We start from the raw sequence: 20178 nt of genomic DNA on the forward strand, positions 1-20178 counted from the left end.
ATATTTTTTTATTGATTTTTGATCGTTAACGGTTCGATTTTCGATTTACCCAATAAAAAAATGGTCATAAAATAAATATATGACTTCTCATTTCTCAAAATATTTGGCGTGATGTAGTGAAACAAGAAAATCAACTGTAAATGCTTTGATATATTGAAATAAGAAAGATAATGAAAAATTGTATCAATAAGAGCAGGTGTAGTACGAAGGCTATATCAATTACATGTTACATCCAAAACATAATATAAAATTTCTGATGTTAATCAAATTAAAGATATTTACAAACTTGCAAAAGCTACAATTACAAACTAATTTTTAAGTTTTGAGAAAAGCGTAAAGACTAAAACGGTGTGAAGCAGTACTGTAAAATGGGTCGACTGTGTAGAGTAGCGATATAGATATATGGTGTCTACTTAGATTAATTATTAATATTTATGAAGGATAAAATAGTAAATTACTATTGTCTTAATGAGTTATCAATTTACCCAATAACCCAATATTAAAAGTCAAAATCGAACCGTTAACTCGATAATTTTTTTTATAAAACCATTAAAAATCAGTAGATTCAATAACCCAATAATATGTTTTCGATTCAATTCATCGATCAGTTCAATTTTATCCTATAAAATTGAATGACATAAATATCAATTTATATTATGTAAAATATAAATAACAATAATAATCGTAAAATAAGCGTTGCTAAGGGCCCACTTAAATCAGGAATATGGGCCTTGGGATTCGTGACGTTGAAATCATGTCAAATAAATGGGGCCCATTAACAAAAGGGCCCACACGGACACTCCTAACCGGGCCCACTCAACTTTGCACCGTCTGATTGAAAACGAAACGTCTCTCTCTCTCTCTCTAGATTTTCGCGGGGTTTTCTCTATCTATACGTATATGTATGTATATATCAGCTTTGGAGTATACTCTCAGTCCTCCCGTTTTCAAGAAAACGTTTCATGCCATTCCAAGAGGATTTTCTTAGCTTTGGAAGTTGGAACTCTCTCTCTCTCTCTCTCTGCTCTGTTCTGCTATTCCTTTCTTTGCCTTTACTGTAAGTACATTGATTTCTGCAAATCCTTCCCTTTCCCCTTTTTTATCATTCTAAATCTTGAAATGGGGTTTTCATGAATATTGTTGTTATGGGTCTGCATTTTTGTTATGTTTGTTTTTTACCCACTCAAAATCTTGAAATGGGGAGAGGTGTTCCAGTGAATTTTGTGGTGTTATGGGTCTGCATTTGCTTGATTTTATCTTTTCCTTTTTTTCACTAAATCTTGAAATGGGGTTTCCATGAATATTGTGTTATGGGTCTGCATTTTTATCTTTGCTTTTTACCCACTCCAAATCTTGAAATGGGATTTCCATGGATATTGTGTTATGGGTCTTCACTTTTGGTGAATCTTTATTTTGGGGGGTTCTTTGCTTTTTATCCACTCAAAATCTTGAAATGGTTTTTTCTTTTCCAGTGAATGTCGTGGTGTTATGGGTTTGCATTTTCTTGATTTTTTTGTCTTTTCTTTTTTTATCACTCTAAATCTTGAAATGGGTTTTCCATGAATATTGTGCTATGGGTGTTCATTTTTGGGGTCTTTGCTTTTTACCCACTAAAAATCTTGAAATGGGGTTTTTTCCAGTGAATGTTGTGGTTTTATGGGTCTGTATTTTCTTGATTTTATCTTCTTCTTTTTTTGTCTTTTCTTTCTTACCACACAAAATGTGGAAATGGGGTTTCTATTGATGTTGCATTATGGGTCTACGTTTCTTGATTTTTTTTCCATGGAATGTGATATTACATCCTTTTTATGTGAGTGTGAAGGCCTTAGATAATGTTGTGAGCTATTTTGACTCTTTTACTTTTTTGGAGTGAGCTCCATTTAGCTGGATCTGTGATTTGGTTTGGATTTCATTCAACTGTATTAACACATGTGATTATTGACTCTCAGATCTTGTTTCAGAAATTAGGATTTTTTTTTCAATTGATAACTTTCATGAAAATGCCATTCCAGTTGAACTAAATCCTTTTTCTGGGTGAATTGAAATGTGGTACAATGAATTAGATTCATGACACTTTGGGTCCAGCTGGGTGAAAAATGTTCAATCTGTAAGTTAAAGTTGTGGGAATTGTGCTGCTTTATGTTACAGATACAGAATCTTGTGATTGAAGACTCAGAAAAAGATGGTGTTTTGATACTTTTGGTCTAGTTAGGATTTGTTTTCCTCACTTTTTTCAGGTCCCCTACAGGCATGCTTTTTTATGTGAAGAAAATATGTCTTATTGGGTCGCCAAGCAACTGCTATTGGCTGGTTTTAGTAGTTCCATATTTCTATTTCTATTTTTCTTGTTCTTGTTATTCTTCTTATTCTTCTTATTCATCTATATACAGATCTTCTTGGAAAGCATAGTATGTAAGAATCAAAAGGTTATTCTACAGCTTCATTTGGTTATAATTTTTGTGTCATTTTCATAGAAGGCTGAAGGTAGCATTTACCAGAAATGATGAGATTTCAGATTTGCGTTTGCTCAAATTCTCAAAAGAACTTCTGCTAATCCATCAGTTGTCCTGTTTGCTTTAGGTTCAATTCATGCCTTTTAAACATGGAATTGATTGGTAAAGTAGTTGCCATGTGGCCAGGTTGAGGAAACAGCCTTTTGCAGAAATGCAGAGTAAGGTTTTTTTCTCTGGACCTGCACATAGCGGGAGTGTAGTGCAGCGAGCTGCCCCTTTTACTTTCCCCTCTAGTCTTTGCCAATCTGCTTACAATGAGTTGCTGGTATACTCGTACAGTTGGCAAATTGCCTATTTTAAAGAAGCTGAATTATTAATTGCTTACTGCTAGAAAAAGATATTGACCACTGATTTGAAGTATTTTAGTATATTAGTCTGCTAACGCTTTTATTTTTATCAGGGGTCTACATTCAGTTCAGGTCATTACTCCGCATACTTGACCCAATACCTTTGCTCTTGATAAAGCTACCGTTTTCTGTCAAACATCAGACTCACTAGGAGTCTGTTGTTCTCTTAGACCTGGATGATTCCATGGTTCAAGAAGTACAATGGATATTTTGTCTAGGAGTTCTTGTGTTAATAGTCTGCTTAGTGCTTCCAACTCCTTTGTGCAATCGTCTTCTATAGAAGTCCTTGTGGTTGGGCATATCATTCAAATCCTTTCCTAGTGATACATTGAGTAATAGGATGTTGTAGCATGTCTCTGTTGTGATTTTTATTTGATGTCATTAAAATATTACTAAGACCTCTTTTTTCCCTTTGCAGTAAAGAATGTAAGGGAGGAGTATAATATGAGATTTTATGCCATTTGAAGTTTGAAAATGGGGCACAGACTAGAAACTAGACGACATCATGGAAGCTTCAGTTCTGCAAAAGAGATCAAATCATCCCTAGCAAATCAAAGTTTAAAGCTCAGAGACAAGTATAAAGTTGAAAGCACAGAAGATAAACCATACATAAGTAGGCATCATGACTTAAGCAAGACGGTCAATGAGAATGTTTCAGAATTGACCTCCTCTGGATATCACCAAAACCAGTGGTTAGGGAGTAAGGAAAATAAAGATGACGAGCTTGTCAAGTACATGTCCAATTTGCCAGGTTATCTGCAGCATGCGGAAAAGGGAAAAAATATACAAGGAAAGGCTTTGAATTTTGGAGTCCTTGATTGGGAGCGTCTGGAGAAATGGAAGTATACTGAACGTATGCCTGCAAGCTGTCATCGTAAGGCGTTATCAGGTAGTTCTTCATTTGTTGCTGTAAGGCCTCCCCCTCCCAAAGCTTATAGCATGTCTTCTCAGAGAAAGCAAATGCCATTACCGAGCGTTCCGTCTTGTGAACAAAAGCTTGCAGAACCTGTACAGCAATCCCAATCAGAGTTTATGCAGACCCAGGATATGCAAACTACACGGTGCCCCACAAAGCATGGTAAGCAGAAACAACGTCTTAGGAAGGAGGTACCACCTCGCAGGTGCAATTCCGAACTAAATATTGGCAAATACATGGACTGTGATTCTGTTCAAAAGATGAGAACAGATGAAGAAGATTTGTCCTGGGTACCAATCAAGAACGTCAGTGTTCGTTGTAGTCATACAAACAGTGTTCAAGATTGTAAAAGCAAGATCAAATTCGATAATGAAGACAACCTTAGTTCCCAAAATGATGCTGCTGAACCCAAGAATATTGTTCTCTTGGTTCCAAAACATCGTTCAAAAACAAGTACGGAGGCCTCTCAATTCTCAGAATTGAGAACATCTTTTGATAAGCAACCAGCTGATGTGATGAGGACAGGATTTTCTGATTGTTCTTCTCTGGAATCCTTCTCTAGTGAAGTGCTTGCTGTTCCACATTCATGTCCTCTGCCTGTGAGCTCTGCGACGAATATGGAGTCTCATGTGAAACAACGCCACTTGTCCAGTGCTCGGGACATAACAGATTTACGCTCATCCCCATGTCAAAATGAGAGGATAACTAGTCGCTCTTCATTTGATGCCAAATGTCTGAAACACAATAAATCTGATGTAGAATTGAAAGTACCAGCTGAGACTTCGCAGAGAGCAGATTTGGACACTGCAGAACAGGCAGTGGTGAAGGGAAGACACCCATCCCCTAATAAGAGGTTTAGCTTCAGTCTTAGTCGAATGAGCAGAAGTTTCAGTTTTAAGGAGACCTCGGCTGCTCCACCACAGAATAGTACAAATAGCATCCCCAAGTCTGGCCCAGCAGGAGCTTCTTCCAGTACAGATCTCAGTAATCGGGAGAAGACAAATGCTGGTATCAGAGGAAGATCTAGTCCTTTGAGAAGACTCCTAGATCCATTGCTGAAGCCTAAGGGCGTTCATTCAGCTGAGACATTCTCGGTTTCTAGTGGTAACTCAAATTGCAATACTTTGCCCACTAACCACAACAAACACGTTCATCTGAAAAAGCATCACCCCTCAACTCTTCAGGCTCTTCTGCAGCTTTCACTTAAAGATGGAGTTCCATTTTTTAAACTTGTTGTTGACGATGATGGTGGCATTCTTGCTGCAGCTGTCAAGAAGTTACCAAAGTCCGGCAAGGGTGGAAATAGCTTGGTTTATGCTTTCTATGCAGTTCATGAAATTAAAAGGAGGAGTGGGGGTTGGATGAGCCATGGAACAAAAGAGAAATGTGCTGGCTTTGGTTATAAAGTTATTGGTCAGATGGAGATTTCTTGTTCTGAAGTTCAAAGCTCAAGTCTACCTGAGCAGAAAAGCATATCTGTGCAAAGGGAATCTGTCTTGTATAGCATTGATTGTGGACAGGTGGAAAAGCAAGTCCCTGATTCTTGTCAAAAGAGAGAGCTTGCCGCCATTGTTGTTATGAACTCAAGTCAATATAAACAAGAAGGTATGCAGCAATTACCCGGAGAGACCTGTGAAACATACAGTGACGTTGTAGTCATTCTGCCTGGTGGTACACATAACTTGCCAAATGATGGAACTCCTTCCTCATTGCTTGAACGATGGAGATCTGGTGGATTATGTGATTGTGGAGGGTGGGATGTCGGTTGCAAGCTAAAAATTCTTGAACAGGATAAGAGTTGCAGGAGCCAAGATTTTCTAAACCTTTTGATTCAGGTACTTGTGTGCGTCAAACTTACGTTCAGTTTGTTTGCTGCTTCTCTTGTTAAGTCTTTAATAATATTTGGTTACCAATGCTTCTTCACAGGGAGGAGATCGGAGGAGCAAGCCTATCTTCAGTATGGCACCACTCAAGAATGGACTTTACTCAGTCGAGTTTGATTCATCGGTTCCTTTGTTAGAGGCATTCTCCATCTGTGTCTCTGCCCTGACTAGTCATAAACTAGCTGACATCTTTGAAATTGGACAGAAGGCTTCTTCAGATGCAACGAGGGGGACGAAGGCTTCAACCACTGTACAAGGACAAGTCCCTCAAAGATATGTGTCATCTCCACCCCCCTCACCTGTTGGAAGGATCTAAGAAACTGATGAAGCAAGAATCTCAGAGACTGTTTTAGCTTGTTGAGCATCACATGTCGCAAACTGAAAATCAGTGGTTCAAATAAGTCTAATCTTCGACCTCTCATTATGTACGTCTTTGATCAGTTGTAAATTCTCTTATAGTATTTAGGTAATAATGTCATGCCGCAAGGTATGGAATGGAACTCAATTGAAAAGGTTTTAGAGAAAGTAGTAGTAACTCTTTAATATACAGTGGCTGGATTTCGTTTCCTTTGTTTTTATCCAAGGTAATGTTGATGGTTGTACTGTTATTCAGGTTTCCATAATTCATTAAACTAAGAGACTTGTGCCTATATATTTATCTTGATGTTGTGGATCAATCCAATACATCTTTGACACTCCAGAGTTCTATCCAAAATTAAATTATCTTGATCTACATTCACCTAGGTTCTTTATGCAAAAAGAAATGAACCTATGGCCAAATTAAATGCTAAGTAATTTTTTTTATATCTGTCTAAATCTTAGTGGACGAAGTACGTTCTAAATCTAGAAAGGAAAAAGATCATTCTGGTTCTTAATCTCATTGCATGCACCATCCAAGTCATGGTAAAGGCTTTCAAGCATTCCTCTTGATACTTGTATGGACAAGCTTTTGAAAAGCAAAATCTCCTTTCTCATAATTTGACCCGTAAAAGCACTATTTGAAAATATTGATCAAAACACAAACTACTAACAAAAGCACTACTCAAATGATTCAGTCAAACACAAATTGTTACTCTCCCCAAAACAATTTTGATAAGTACTTCTCTAATAAGCTGATTTTGTCAGCTTGACCAAACATGCTATTAATCTAATTGTGCTTGACATACGACTCGATAATAATAGGTTAAAAAACCTATGATAATATACGATTCTCACTCCTAAAACAGCTCTCTTTTTTCACAATTTACAGGTCAATATAAGAGGCATGATGAATACATATGAACCATTGTCCATCAACCTTCTCAAACACATTAGTAGCAAACTGTTTTCCCCAGCTGCTACCCTTTGTCTTGACCATTTCAACACATGTAACGTACCCGAGATCACCTCTAACATGAACCTGGACATCTCTGATCTCTATATCAAGTGGGAAATCATATTCTGCCCACACAAACTCCCAGCTTCCCATTACAAGATCATAGCCTGATATGCCACTCACCCCTGGGTGCACGATGCATGTATTCGCACCCCTCGACCAGAGGGCTTGCATAGAAGCTAAATCTCCAGTCTTGAAAGCATTGTAAAAACGAGCATTTGCTGCTAGTACAGATGCATTACTATTCTCCTGGAGAAGCCGGAGGCTATCCCTGATTTTTGCTGCTTGAGCATAGTTCTCCTCTTTAATAGCAGTCTTTAAATCTCGAGCCAGGGTTTCTACATTTTGCAAGATGCTTTCGCCACTCAAAGTTCCTCCTGAATCTTCACCCGTGACTTGGCATCGTCTCACCAATAACGAATTGGATGCTTTTCTAAAAGGTGCTGTTCTGGATAAACAGACAATTAGACCATTTTATAGCTTAAGAGAGAAGAAATATAATATAACCCAAATAGAAGACTAGAGATTAAAGATGAAAGACAGAAATAACTGTTAATCCTGACATGCGACATACAGTACATATTTCAAGACTTCTCCACAGCACTGACCGGCAACCGCTAAATATGGAGGACAAAAGCAGGCACTTGGAAATGACAAGAATTTAGGAATCTGTCACTAAATGATACAAGGAAAATTTTGCAACTGTAAGATGCTATGAAGGTCGAAGGAACAGAAGTAGGCGAATGCTAGATGTTGCTTCTTTTTTTTTTCTCTTCCCATAATGCCATCCTCCATCTCATTGAAGTCCAAGTAAAAGAAAATGCCAACACATCAGCTAGTAGTACCATTCTAGTAGTCCCAAGAATGTTAACAACATCAGCTATGTTGCAATCCCAAACTAGTTGGAGTCAGTTATATAAATCTTCAATATATATACCTCTCTTCCAAGTTAGCAGGATAACAAATGATGGTATATATAAGATAAGGCATATCTGACGAACTCAACAATCTTATGTTATTTAACTACATTTCTATATCCTAAAAAGAGATAAAACCATAGTTCTATAGATATCTTCAAACCAAGCAAGAAGAACTTACTGAAAGTTCTAGCTTTTGAATCAAAAACAGAGTTTCCAGGAAGATTGTCAGAAACTAGCCTAGTTGTGTCAGCTAAAACTGCACAACACTGCATATGGAGATGTGAAGTAAGGCAGTGGTTGATCTCTTGTCTGAACTTAGTGCATCCCTGCATTTGAAGTCAGAGAATAAAGGTGAAGTGCAGCTAGAAAGTGTACACATAATGCGAGTTGTAAGTAACGCATTTTCTTCATAGGATAAATTAAATAGGAGCAGAACAACAGTAATAAATAGATCGAGACCTCTTAGGTTACAGAATTCGACACAACTGTAAACACTTCCAGTTTTCTTTCATTTTATCTGAAAATTTAAATGCATATCCTCCTAGGCTTCGTGAAAAGGGAATTTCCTTTGCCCTTTCGAACTACTAAACTATGTATTGACTCAGAATAACTTTATTATGTGTCTCACACAACTAGCACTAGTGATAAGTCGACATTTTTGCCAACTTCTTTCAATCGAATAATGTCATAGCTTTTGTAACCTACTCATTACTATTAGTCAATTAAGCACTTTATTGATGTTCACAACATGAACAAGGAACTAAATATTTTGGATGAAGCCATAAGATTGAGATTGTTCCTGTTCTCTTTGAAAGATTGTTTTTTGGATTGGTTGGAAGCATTGTCAACTCATCCATCCATACATGGATGAGTTGGTGGCGAAGTTCTTGGGCAAATATTTCTCTCTGGGTAGAATGGCATTATTGAAAGATGACATAATGATGTCCCGACAACACCCTACTGAAGCACTACATGAGATATGGGAGAAATACCGAAGGATGGTGAAGAAATTGCCAAATAGTGACATGACGGATAAAATACTTTTTCAAGCATTTTACCATGGTCTCAAAACCACCAATCAATCTTATGTGAATCAATTGGTCGGAGGGAATATTATGAAGAAGACATTTCAAGGGCTAGTGAAATCTTAGATGAAATGAAGGAAACATCATCCACTTGGCAATCTAGAGCTAATGTGCCCCAAGGTGATCCATCCATGATACAATTGATCAAAGAAATGCAAAGCTTAAGGCGAACAAATTGCGGAGTTCACAATACATCAAAATTGCTAGTCAGGAATCAACTTAGGAGGCAAGCCAACTCCATGGACGGTATTCAAGGGACGGGTTGTAATTCAATGGCAATTGATAATCAATATCAAAGTCGAGAATTTATTTTGCTCAAGGATTCAATCAAGATGGTGATTTCCAAGAATAATGTTATCAAGTCCTAAATGAGGAAGCTCAATATGTGGGTGACTATCAACGAGGTCTACAAAGATTTAACAACCAAGGCCAATGACGGCAAGGAAATAGTGGCAAGGAGGAAACTTCAATTGTCCAACCAAGAAACCAAGGTTGGAATGATAGTAACCAAGACAACCAAGGTTCGAATGATGATAATCAAGGCAATTGAGGTGGGGGTTGGTCTTCCCCACAATATCAACAAAGATCTTACCAACCATCTCCATACAACAATCATCAGTAGATACCGAATTAAGAGGATTGACGGAAAGGATGATCAAAATCAAGAGCAATCTGACAAGGAGAGGCGAGAACTGAATCAAGTGTTGAGCTCTCATACTACTTCAAACAAGCAAATTGAGACTCAATTGGGTTAAATCTCTTTTCAATTGAATGTGAGACCACATGGAGCTTTGCCAAGTGACACAACTGCAGATCAAAATCTTACACTTTTGGGTCCAATAATTTGTGAGACAAAATGAAGCTTCACACAACTAGTGTCAGTTGTGAGGCAAAAAATAAAAAATTTCATAGACTCCAAAGAGAAAACAGACTCTTGCCTCTGCCCTTCCCATTACCAAAACAGAACTCTTTCAACGTCATTCATTCTCGTGATCTAGTCCCAGTTGATCACCTCTGCTGGCTAAAATTTGAATAGCCTTGAAACACAGCTGAAAGAATAAGAGGTTTAGGAGTTGGTTCTGTATAATCACTACACTAGTGATAGAAAAAATCAGGCTTAGAGTGTAAGTTGAAAATAGCAGTAAAAACGAAAGAAAGAAGATACCAAAGTCGACCACAGAATATGGCAACAGTCGTAAGACTGAAGAAGCATAGGAAGAGAAACGATTCCAGTAACAAGTGGCTGAAGATAGACCAAACAACTTAGTGACAGGAATGAAGACATTCTTTAAAAATCTACCAAGGAACACTTCCTGTTAAATCAAAAAATTATATTCCTTGCTGCGGCGCTTGACCTTTAGGACCTAAATCAGCTTTCAGCCAACTAGCACGCAGCATATGCACCACGCGCACCTTCAAGACCACCACCTCTACATGCCACCACAATTCCAGCTTAATTCAGTTTTTTATTTTTTACCGTGGTATTCAGGCCAGCTTGCATGCACCTTAATTCATTTATTTCCAAACACTACTCCTTGCATTTTCAACAATCACATTTTCCAGCTGAATGCCCTGGTATTTTCCTTCTGTTCCCTCTCCAGTAAAATTATTCAGTTGACTAGTAATAAAGTCTTGTATACTTATCCATACTCTGCCTAGTTAAATACAAAACAAGGAACCAAAACTGGTGGTTTGAAGGAAATGGAAAACAAAGAGCACTAGAAGAAGAGGAAAACAAAAGGTGGCGCATACAAGTCAAACTATGGAAAAGGAAAGGTAAAAGGAAGCCAATTGGAGAAGAAGATTGGTAGACAAATTCGGAAGTTTATTATTTGTAGTTCGGGAGAGAGAACTATTTGATTTATCACAACAAATGAAAAAACTTACAGAACTTAATAATTAGAGCTTTTGCAGTTTCTGAAAATGAACCTCCTTGCAATCGTCAAAAAACTTCAGTGAGGCTTATTTAACTATGTTACCAGTTGAAATGCATTGACTTAATGAACTTATCTCAGATGTAAAGAGGATTTGACCTGAGAGCCTGAAACAAATGGGATGTTGAAAACACTAGAAGCTGAAAAGGTACATATCTGTAGGGTAGTTATTATAAGGATACAGATGTTATATTTACGGAAAGATGCATGTCTCCAGCTTGAACTGTGCATATTATAGCAAAAAGAATTTTAAATATAAACATTATTACAAAGGAGTGTGAGTGCCGCAAACTCTGCATCCACTGACTTATTATATTTCTAAATACCTCCAAATACAGATGACGATTGGTTTCTTAAGGTGTAGGTATTCCTCTACCTTAAAATTCAACTGACCATGCATCTCCTCTTTTTCTGTATAGCACCTGCTTAAGTTTGTTCTTCAAAATACTAAATCCAAAGAATCTCCAAACCATCGAAGAAAAAACATGACACTTCAATGAAAGCTTCCACTCAAAATTTAGAACTGTTTTAGCCCAATGAATGGGTATGGGAAAAGGAAAAATCATAACATGCATCATCGTTAATTTGTTAACTAATGCAAGTTTACATTGGTTACCAAATCGGACATCCTAACAGATATTTGATAGAAAATACGGTATTTTTTAACCTAAAACTTATTCCTTCTAACATAAAATAAGGTACTCTGAACACGTAATATAGAGAAGAAAAAACCTTACACTATTGCTTAGTGTCAGCACTATTGGTGAGAAATCCTCATAAGAACTGATGTACACCCATAATGGATGTTACATAAGTTACAAATTCATGAATGAACCAACATGTAACTCTCTAAATAAGATAAAGAGTTATGAAACCTACCATAAAGTGGGAGTTAACGCGTGAAACTCTTTATGACGTAAGAGTTAGTGTCACATGATTCTACTATAAAAAGAGAAAGACTCGAGGTCATTCTAACAATCACATTTGAGCTGAAATTTTCTATAGATCGAAAGTGTAGTTGTTGTGGACAATTACAAGAATCCACAAGTGATCTTGTAAGAAACTGTTTGGCAATTGGTGGTAGTAACACACATCGATCCTAGAAGGAGGTATGTCTTATTCCGCATTAATCTCCAGGTATAAGTCCTTCATTTATATCAGAACAAGGTATAGATGAGTCTATCTTTCACCATTGTATTGTTGAAATTTCGTGGACAACAATATTTTTAAAGATATTGCATGACAAAAGATTTTTTAAAAGCATGATTAACACCCATACTTTCGACTGTATTTTCTCCTTCCTAGGCTGCTTCAATATGCGAGTCTTATATTACTGGAAAGATCTTTTCGAGAGCTTTCCAACGATATATATTTGTACAATTTCAATATTGGATGAAGGAGATATGATTGTCGAAAGTCGGCTGTCCAAAAAAGAAAGAAATCTGAAATTCAGCATGAACTTCCAGATTTGTGATCTTTTTTCCCCTTCTTCAACTATGTGCGAACCATATAGCTCTGTATTGATATCTTCCTAACAATATATTTTGTAAAATTCCGATATCAGATGAAGGATATGTGAATGTCAAAAGTTGGTTGCCTGAAACAGAAAAGAAAAACTGAAAGTTGCAGCATTAACACCCAGACTTTCGAGCTCGTTTTCTCTATCTTCAGGCTTCCGATGTGTGCAAGCCATATATCACTGGAAAGATCCTTTTGAAATTTTTCCAACGATATATTATTTGAAATTTTAGATATCGAATGAAGGAGATATGTCAATAGTTGGCTGCTTGAAAATATATTCTAATCTTTTAAAAAAGTTTTCTAGGCAGATTTCAATGGAAAAGAAATTGTGCCAAATTTGTTCTTTTGGGTGATTTAAATGTCATTTTGAAGGACCATAGGTGAGCTTTCTTTTTATATATTGTATGTGTGTATTTGACGCACAATATGGACTCAAAAACTTTAATATCACAAATGGTGAATATTTTATAATTTTGATTTTTTTTTTGAAATTCATAACTTAATAATTTATTTATTTTTAACAAAAAAAGAATATAATATGAAGTTTATGATAATGTGTATTGAACAATACATATATATAGTTTTTCGAGTGGGGGTTCTAAATTGGTACACAACTTGATCATTTAGAACTATTATTGATTAATTTTGCACGCATATTTCATCCAAAGAAATATTGGTATGTTTAAGGTTCATGTGATGAAAGTAAGACAGAAATGGACGTTTGAACAAGACCTATATTACATCAATATTAATTTAGATGCATGTGGCAAATATAGATATTGTGCTATGTCTTCTATGCGCATAGATAAGTTTATAAAATGGCTTCAAAGACTATCATTGGATAAAGGTGAAAAACAAAACACTGATAATTATGACATTTGGCACTGCAAGATTCAGTACATCCTTGAGGAATAAAAGGTTTTGGAGACTCTAAAGTATGTGATGGTTGAGCCAATGGGTGAAGATGCCCAACAACATGAGAGAGATCTTGAGGCTTTTCAAGCCTGGAAGAAGAAAATAGTATTGCTCGCATAACATTGTTGAGCCATATATTGATGATCTCATGTATAAATTTGAATCTTATCCAACGACTCAAGTCATGTGAATGGCACTAAAGGATGAAGTTGGTGGCACTTCTACTATAAAACTTAGGAGGTTGACCATCAAGTTAGAAACTTATAGAATGCGCCCTAAACACATCGATGATACAACATTTGAGATATATGTCAGATATGATAAGAGAATTAAAATCGGTTGGTCATAACAACTCTATGAACAACAAATACAAGATATCATAAGATCTCTTCCTGCTAATTAGGAGTACATAAAGGTCAATATGACCCACAATGAAAGTATCAAGTCTCTGATGCACTTGTTGTTGATCATAGAGGTTATGACCAACTAATTTTAATTTTCTTATCATATTTGACATCTCTCTTAAATACTGTTGCATCGATGTGTTTGGATGCAATGTATAAGTGTCAAACTTAATAGTCGATCTCCTAAGTTTTATAATAGAAATCCACCAAAACTTATCTTTCAGTCCAATCCACATGGCTTGAGCCATTGAATAAGATTCAAATTCACACATAAGATCATCTGTCATACTACCCAGCAACATTAAGCAAGCAATACTTTTTTTTTCTTTCAGGCTTAAATAGCATCTAGATCACTCTCATGGTGTTGGGTGTTTTCACCAGTCGGCTCAACCATCACATCATTTAGGGTCTCCAAAACTTTTTGTTGTTCAAGGATGTACTGAAACTTATATGCACGCATAGAAGATACAACACATACACGCACAAACACAATGTTTATATTTACTGCAAAATTGTATCTAAATTAACATTGATGTACTATAGGTCCATTTTTTAAAGTCTACGTTTGTCTTTTATCACATGTAATCTTAAGCACGCCTAGGATGCGAGCAGTATTTGGGATAGGACGGCCAACTGCATTAGGGAAACAGCTAGAGAGGTATTGGGGGTCTCACGAGGCCACCATGGTGGGCACCGAGGGGATTGGTGGTGGAATGGAGAAGTTCAGGGAAAGGTAGAAGCAAAGAAGCAGGCATATGTAAAGTTGGTAGATAGCAAGGATGATGAAGAGAAGCGAACGAACAGGGAAAAGTATAAGATGGCGAATAAGGAGGCGAAGATGGCAGTTTCAGCGGCTAAAACGGCAGCCTTTGAACGCCTTTATGCAGAACTAGAGGACAAAGGTGGGGATAAGAAGCTATTTAAGCTTGCCAAGGCGAGAGAGAGGAAGGCACGCGACTTGAATCAAGTGAAGTACATCAAGGACGAGGATGGTCAAGTGTTGGGACAGAGATGGCAGTCATACTTTCACGAACTCTTGAACGAAGGAGGGGTTAGACACTTTGTGTTGGGAGACTTGGAGCACTTGGATAGGCGTCGCAACTTTGGGTATTGTAGGAGAATAAAGGTTGAGGAGGTTAAGGGAGCTATTCGTAGGATGTGTAGAGGAAGAGCGACCGGACCTGACGAGATTCCTGGGGAATTTTGGAAGAATGCAGGTAGGGTAGGATTGAAGTGGCTGACTGCGTTGTTTAATGTCATTTTTAAGACATCGAAGATGTCGGAAGAATGGAGGTGGAGTACAATCATTCCCGTGTACAAGAACAAGGGAGACATTCAAAGCTGCAACAACTATAGAGGTATCAAGCTGCTAAGTCACACTATGAAAGTGTGGGAAAGGGTGATGGAAATGAGGGTGAGGAGAAGCGTGTCTATTTCAGAGAACCATTTTGGATTCATGCCGGGGCGCTCGACTACAGAAGCCATTCATATTGTAAGGAGATTGGTGGAGCAGTATAGAGAGCGAAAGAGGGACTTACACATGATATTCATTGACCTAGAAAAGGCCTATGACAAAGTGCCAAGAGAGGTCCTATGGAGATGCTTGAAGGCGAAATGTATACCTGTGGCGTACATTAGAACGGTTAAAGACATGTATGATGGAGCTAAGACCAGGATAAGGACGGTAGGAGGGGACTCGGAGCACTTTTCTGTTACGATGGGATTGCACCAGGGATCAACTCTTAGCCCGTTTCTATTCGCCCTGGTGATGGATCAATTGACAAGACAAATACAAGGTGAGGTGCCTTGGTGTATGTTGTTCGCGGATGACATAGTCCTGATTGACGAGACTCGCAACGGAGTTAATGACAAGCTGGAGGGCTGGAGGGCTGGAGACAGACGTTGGAGTCTAAAGGATTTAAATTGAGTAGGACCAAGACAGAATACTTGGAGTGCAGGTTCAGTGGTCTGCCGCGTGAGGCTGACGAGGAAGTGAGACTTGGTACCCAGGCCATTCAAAAGAAAAGAAGCTTCAAGTATCTTGGGTCTATTATACAGGAAGATGGGGATATCGACGACGATGTTTCACACCGTATTGGTGCAGGGTGAATGAAATGGAGGCTCGCCTCCAGAGTGCTGTGTGATAAGAAAGTGCCACCAAAACTCAAAGGCAAGTTCTACAAAGTGGTGGTTAGACCGACTTTATTGTACGAGACGGAGTGTTGGCCAATCAAGAAACTTCATGTTCAGAAGGTGAAAGTCGTGGAAATGCGAATGTTGCGGTGGATGTGTGGGCACACTAGGATGGATAGAATTAGGAATGAAGATATCCGAGACAAAGTGGGAGTGACATCGATGGAGGACAAGATGCGGGAAGTGAGACTGAGATGGTTTGGACATGTGAAGAGGAAACACAGATGCTCCAGTGCGGAGGTGCGAGAGGTTGGCTATGGACGGTTTCAGGAGGGGCAAAGGGAGGCCGAAGAAGTATTGGGAAGAGGTGATTAGACATGATATGGCACAGTTGCAGCTCACCGAGGACATAACATTAGATAGGAGGCTGTGAAGGACTCAGACTAAGATAGTGGGCTAGGTGGCTTATCTTTTCTCCATAGTAGTCGTAGTTTTGCTCATTTGTTTATTAACATTTGATTTCTGCATTTGATTACTGCTTATATTTGTTGGTCCGGTTTACTTTGGGTATCCTATTTATCTATAGTAGTTAATGCTCCTTTCTTTTCGTTCTTTCCTGCCCTGACTTTCTCGCTCTCATTATTCATATTTTTATATTGTTTTCGATATGCTTAGCTCTACTGACCTATGTCTTGCTTTTCTTGTTTTTCCTCTCTTGTTCTCCTCTCTTAAGTCGAGGGTCTTTCGGAAACAGTCGTCCTACTTTTCAAGGTGGGGGTTAGGTCTGTGTACACTCTATCCTCTCCAGACCCCACATGGTGGGATTATACTGGGCCTGTTGTTGTTGTTGTTGTTGTTGTTGTAATCTTACGCACGCCAATATTTTTCTAAATCAATTGTGCTCTAATAAATAATAATAGTTCTAAGTAAATAATTTGTCAGCCAATTAGAACTCTCACTGGAAAAAATATATGTATATCGTTCGTTATACATGATGTCATAAGAATGTGGACATAAATCATAATTATGAATTACGTACTATATTATTTTAAAAATGAATATTAAAAATAAACATATTAATGATTCAATTATAAACTCCAACAAACAATTACATTGAAAATTCGGAATTATGAAGACAAAAATCATCATTTATGAAATTAAAGCAATTTTGACTCTATATCGTGCGCCAATTATGCACATATAATATATCAAAAGAAAACTCATGTAAAGTCCTTCAAAATGATATATAGAGCACTCAAAATAACATATTTGGCACGTCATTTCTTTCTCCATTGAAATCTATCCAGAAAACTTTAAATTTTTTATGTTTTCGAGCAGCCAACTTTCGGCACTCATATCTCTTTAATTCGATATTGAAAATTCACAAATAATATAGCATTGGAAATATTTTGAGAGGATCTTTCCGGTGATATATGACTTACACACTTCGGAAGCTTGAAGAGGGAAAAAACATATCGCAAATCTGGATGTTCATGCTGAAATTCTAGATTTCTTTCTGTTTTTGATAGCCGACTTTTGACAATCATATCTCCTTCATTCGATATCAAAATTTTACAAATAATGTATTGTTGGAAAGCTCTCAAAAAAATCTTTCTAGTAACATAAGACTTGCATAGTGAGGTTGTCAATGGAAGAAGAAAATACAATTGAACTATAAGTGTTACTCATGTATTTCAAAAATCTTTTGACAAGCAACCATTTTTCAAATGAAAATACAGTTGTCCACCAAAATTCTAATCATACAATGGTGAAATATATACACATCTATATCGTGCTCTGATACCAATGAAGAAATTAATTACTTGGAGATTTATGCAGAATTAGGCATACCTTATATTAGGATCGATGTGTGTTACCGCCACCAATTGTCTTAGCGATTTCCTACAAGATCATTGGTGGAGTCTTGTAGTTTCTCCACAACATCTACACTCTTTAGTGTAAAGATTTCACTCTCAAATCTTGGTATGTTGAGAATGACTCAAATCACTCCAATTTATAGGTTAGACTTATAACTCCATTTCACTCAAAACTCTTCTTCCCTTAACTCCCACTTTAATTCAAGAGTTTCAACTCTTCTTCTTTTACTATAGGGAGTTATGTGATGGAGTTACGACTTATCTTCATTAATGAAGTAATTTATGGATCACACCATCATGGGATCATGGGTGGACTAAGTTCTAACATTAAATCTAAAATACGTTTCACACACTATAATAAGCTTATGAAAATGAGATACCAACCTTTTCCCTTAGCATTGCATGATATTAGACATTACCCACTACTAAAATTTAACACTAATGATACAAAGAAAAAAGAAAAAAGAGGTCAATACCAACTGTTGGTCATAGAAATCCTAGAAGCTAAATCATTACCTTTTGAAACCAAAAATTGTAGGATGGATGAAGAACCTTTAATCAATGAACTAAGCTTTACTCCCAAAATTACCGGTGGTCGGCCATATGAATCCATTGTATCAATATTCAAGGATTTAGCATAGTTAGACTACTTTATGTTAACATAAAGAAGCACACATAGAGGATAAAATAAGAGAAGATATGACTTAGTCATGTCCTATGTAGACTTCCAAATGCACCAATACAAAGGTGTGAAACAACGATCTTGAAAGTATTAAAAGAGTGACCAGATAGAACAATTAAGTTGATTGAAAAAAAGCTCAAATCACTGGGAATTCAAGTAGACTTAATTTGAAAGCAAAAAAGAGGGAATACAAAGGCCTAACATCCATATAAACAATACCAACTAGTTGAAATTAAGGTTTTACTCATTTTGGTATGCTTAACTTAGGAACTATGACAACTAAAAAGGAATGGAGGAGTATCATTTTTTCACGAGTTTCACATCCCAACTATCAATTGTTTCTTTTTTCCTACTTGAACTATGACCACCGTCTATATATTAAAACACTTTAAACTCAGTTGATCCCTTTTCCTACCTCATGCAATTACAATGAAAAAGGTCTTACATGGAGGAAATAGATACTGGGATTGAAGTTAACATACTTGTTTGTAACTCTTTCCCTTTTGTAGCCTAATTTATGACTGACTATACCTCCCCAAATTCACTTACACAGAAAAAATAAATTAAAATACCAAAAAAAAAAAAAAAAAAAACTCACGTCATTGCAGAAGTTTGGTTGAATGATTCGAGTTCTCAAAGACATAGCTTGCAAATTTGACGCTGACCACATTGTAAATACAGTTCAAGTCATCAATTGTTTCAGTATTTTCTGTATAGAAAGGGTAAAGAATTCATCAATATTAAAAAAAAAAAAACAAATCCCAGAGAATTACAAAGAGGAAATAGAGCTAAAAAAAATTAACTTTACCTGAGGAATATTGAAGGCGAAGAGTGAAGGGAAATGGAAATGAAGCCATAGACACGAGGCTCGTGTGCTTTGGTTGCTGGGGGGGGGGGGGGGGGAATGGTAATTGGGCTTGCAATTAGTGGGTTTTCTTCGTATTTTGGGCTCATATCCACTGCTGGCCCAGTAGAAGCCTCTTTGTTGGTTGGGTTCAAACTCCAAAGGCATTAGGATAAGTTGTTTGAAATTTGAAAAAAAAAAGTATTTTAAATTGAAGTTGAAATTGGATTTAGATATGAAAATACAGCTAAAATCTTATGAGTAAAAACATAAAAAATATCCTGTTACCCCTCTATTTATAATTAAAGATTTTGAGTTTGAGTAATAAAGTCATTTTTGATAGAGTATGTAACTAGGGATAATTTCAAAGTCTTCCTCTAAATTTGGCATATGGTTGATGTGTATTGTTTCAAAATATATCGTATTGTATAAGACTTTTTTAATGAATTACAATATTTGGATAGATTGTATCGTTATCCGTTGTTACATAATGTCACACATCCATAATTTGAATGGTAAATCTATAAGAAATTATAAGGTATGAGGTAGAGCTATTATGAAAAGGAATGGTAAATGATAAAATAGTAAAAACAAAATTAGAAGAAAGTATTAAGATAACGATGCGATCACATCAAATCGGTTGTTACACAAATTGGATTTTTTCATCGTTACCTTACAATGGATTTAAACGATACAATACAATAGAATTTAACTAACAATTAAAACAAACAATGTATTTAAACTAACAATACAACGGGTAACAACCATCCAAACAATTTTACATATTTGTAAAAATAGATGCTCGACCATACATCTAGAAGGACATTTT

General features: G+C 36.8%; 2 protein-coding genes across 4 annotated transcripts; one reads left to right on the forward strand and one right to left on the reverse strand.

Annotated features, from left to right (window-relative positions):
• The first annotated feature begins 908 nt into the window (after positions 1-908).
• LOC129882321 (uncharacterized) lies at positions 909-6336 on the forward strand. 2 transcript variants are annotated; one of them, XM_055956566.1, is made up of 3 exons: positions 909-1057; positions 3279-5611; positions 5703-6336. In XM_055956566.1, exons 2-3 carry the CDS (start codon positions 3335-3337, stop codon positions 5973-5975), a joined length of 2550 nt encoding a protein of 849 aa, XP_055812541.1. In that variant the 5' UTR covers positions 909-1057; positions 3279-3334; the 3' UTR covers positions 5976-6336. The 2 variants fall into 2 exon arrangements, with proteins under 2 accessions (XP_055812541.1, XP_055812542.1); XM_055956567.1 differs by lacking the exon at positions 909-1057 and adding an exon at positions 2129-2426.
• Positions 6337-6683: 347 nt separating this feature from the next.
• Positions 6684-19394, reverse strand: LOC129882322 (uncharacterized). 2 transcript variants are annotated; one of them, XM_055956569.1, is made up of 4 exons: positions 19314-19394; positions 19104-19214; positions 8133-8280; positions 6684-7477 (listed from the first exon to the last, which is right to left on the reverse strand). In XM_055956569.1, exons 2-4 carry the CDS (start codon positions 19173-19175, stop codon positions 6903-6905), a joined length of 795 nt encoding a protein of 264 aa, XP_055812544.1. In that variant the 5' UTR covers positions 19176-19214; positions 19314-19394; the 3' UTR covers positions 6684-6902. The 2 variants fall into 2 exon arrangements, with proteins under 2 accessions (XP_055812544.1, XP_055812545.1); XM_055956570.1 differs by lacking the exons at positions 19104-19214; positions 19314-19394 and adding an exon at positions 18988-19079.
• Between the last annotated feature and the right edge of the window lie 784 nt (positions 19395-20178).

The sequence above is a fragment of the Solanum dulcamara genome, chromosome 3 (genome assembly GCF_947179165.1).
Source record: "Solanum dulcamara chromosome 3, daSolDulc1.2, whole genome shotgun sequence".
Lineage (NCBI taxonomy): Eukaryota > Viridiplantae > Streptophyta > Magnoliopsida > Solanales > Solanaceae > Solanum > Solanum dulcamara.

Bases quoted from the DNA above. Each gene is read 5' to 3' on its own strand.
- LOC129882321 (XM_055956566.1), top strand. From the start codon at position 3,335: ATGGGGCACAGACTAGAAACTAGACGACATCATGGAAGCTTCAGTTCT. The intron at 5,612-5,702 runs GTACTTGTGTGC...GCTTCTTCACAG, and splicing joins TTCTAAACCTTTTGATTCAG to GGAGGAGATCGGAGGAGCAA.
- LOC129882322 (XM_055956569.1), bottom strand. From the start codon at position 19,175: ATGTGGTCAGCGTCAAATTTGCAAGCTATGTCTTTGAGAACTCGAATC. The intron at 8,281-19,103 runs GTGAGTTTTTTT...CTTCAAATGCAG, and splicing joins AACCAAACTTCTGCAATGAC to GGATGCACTAAGTTCAGACA. The intron at 7,478-8,132 runs GTAAGTTCTTCT...TATCCAGAACAG, and splicing joins TTCAAAAGCTAGAACTTTCA to CACCTTTTAGAAAAGCATCC.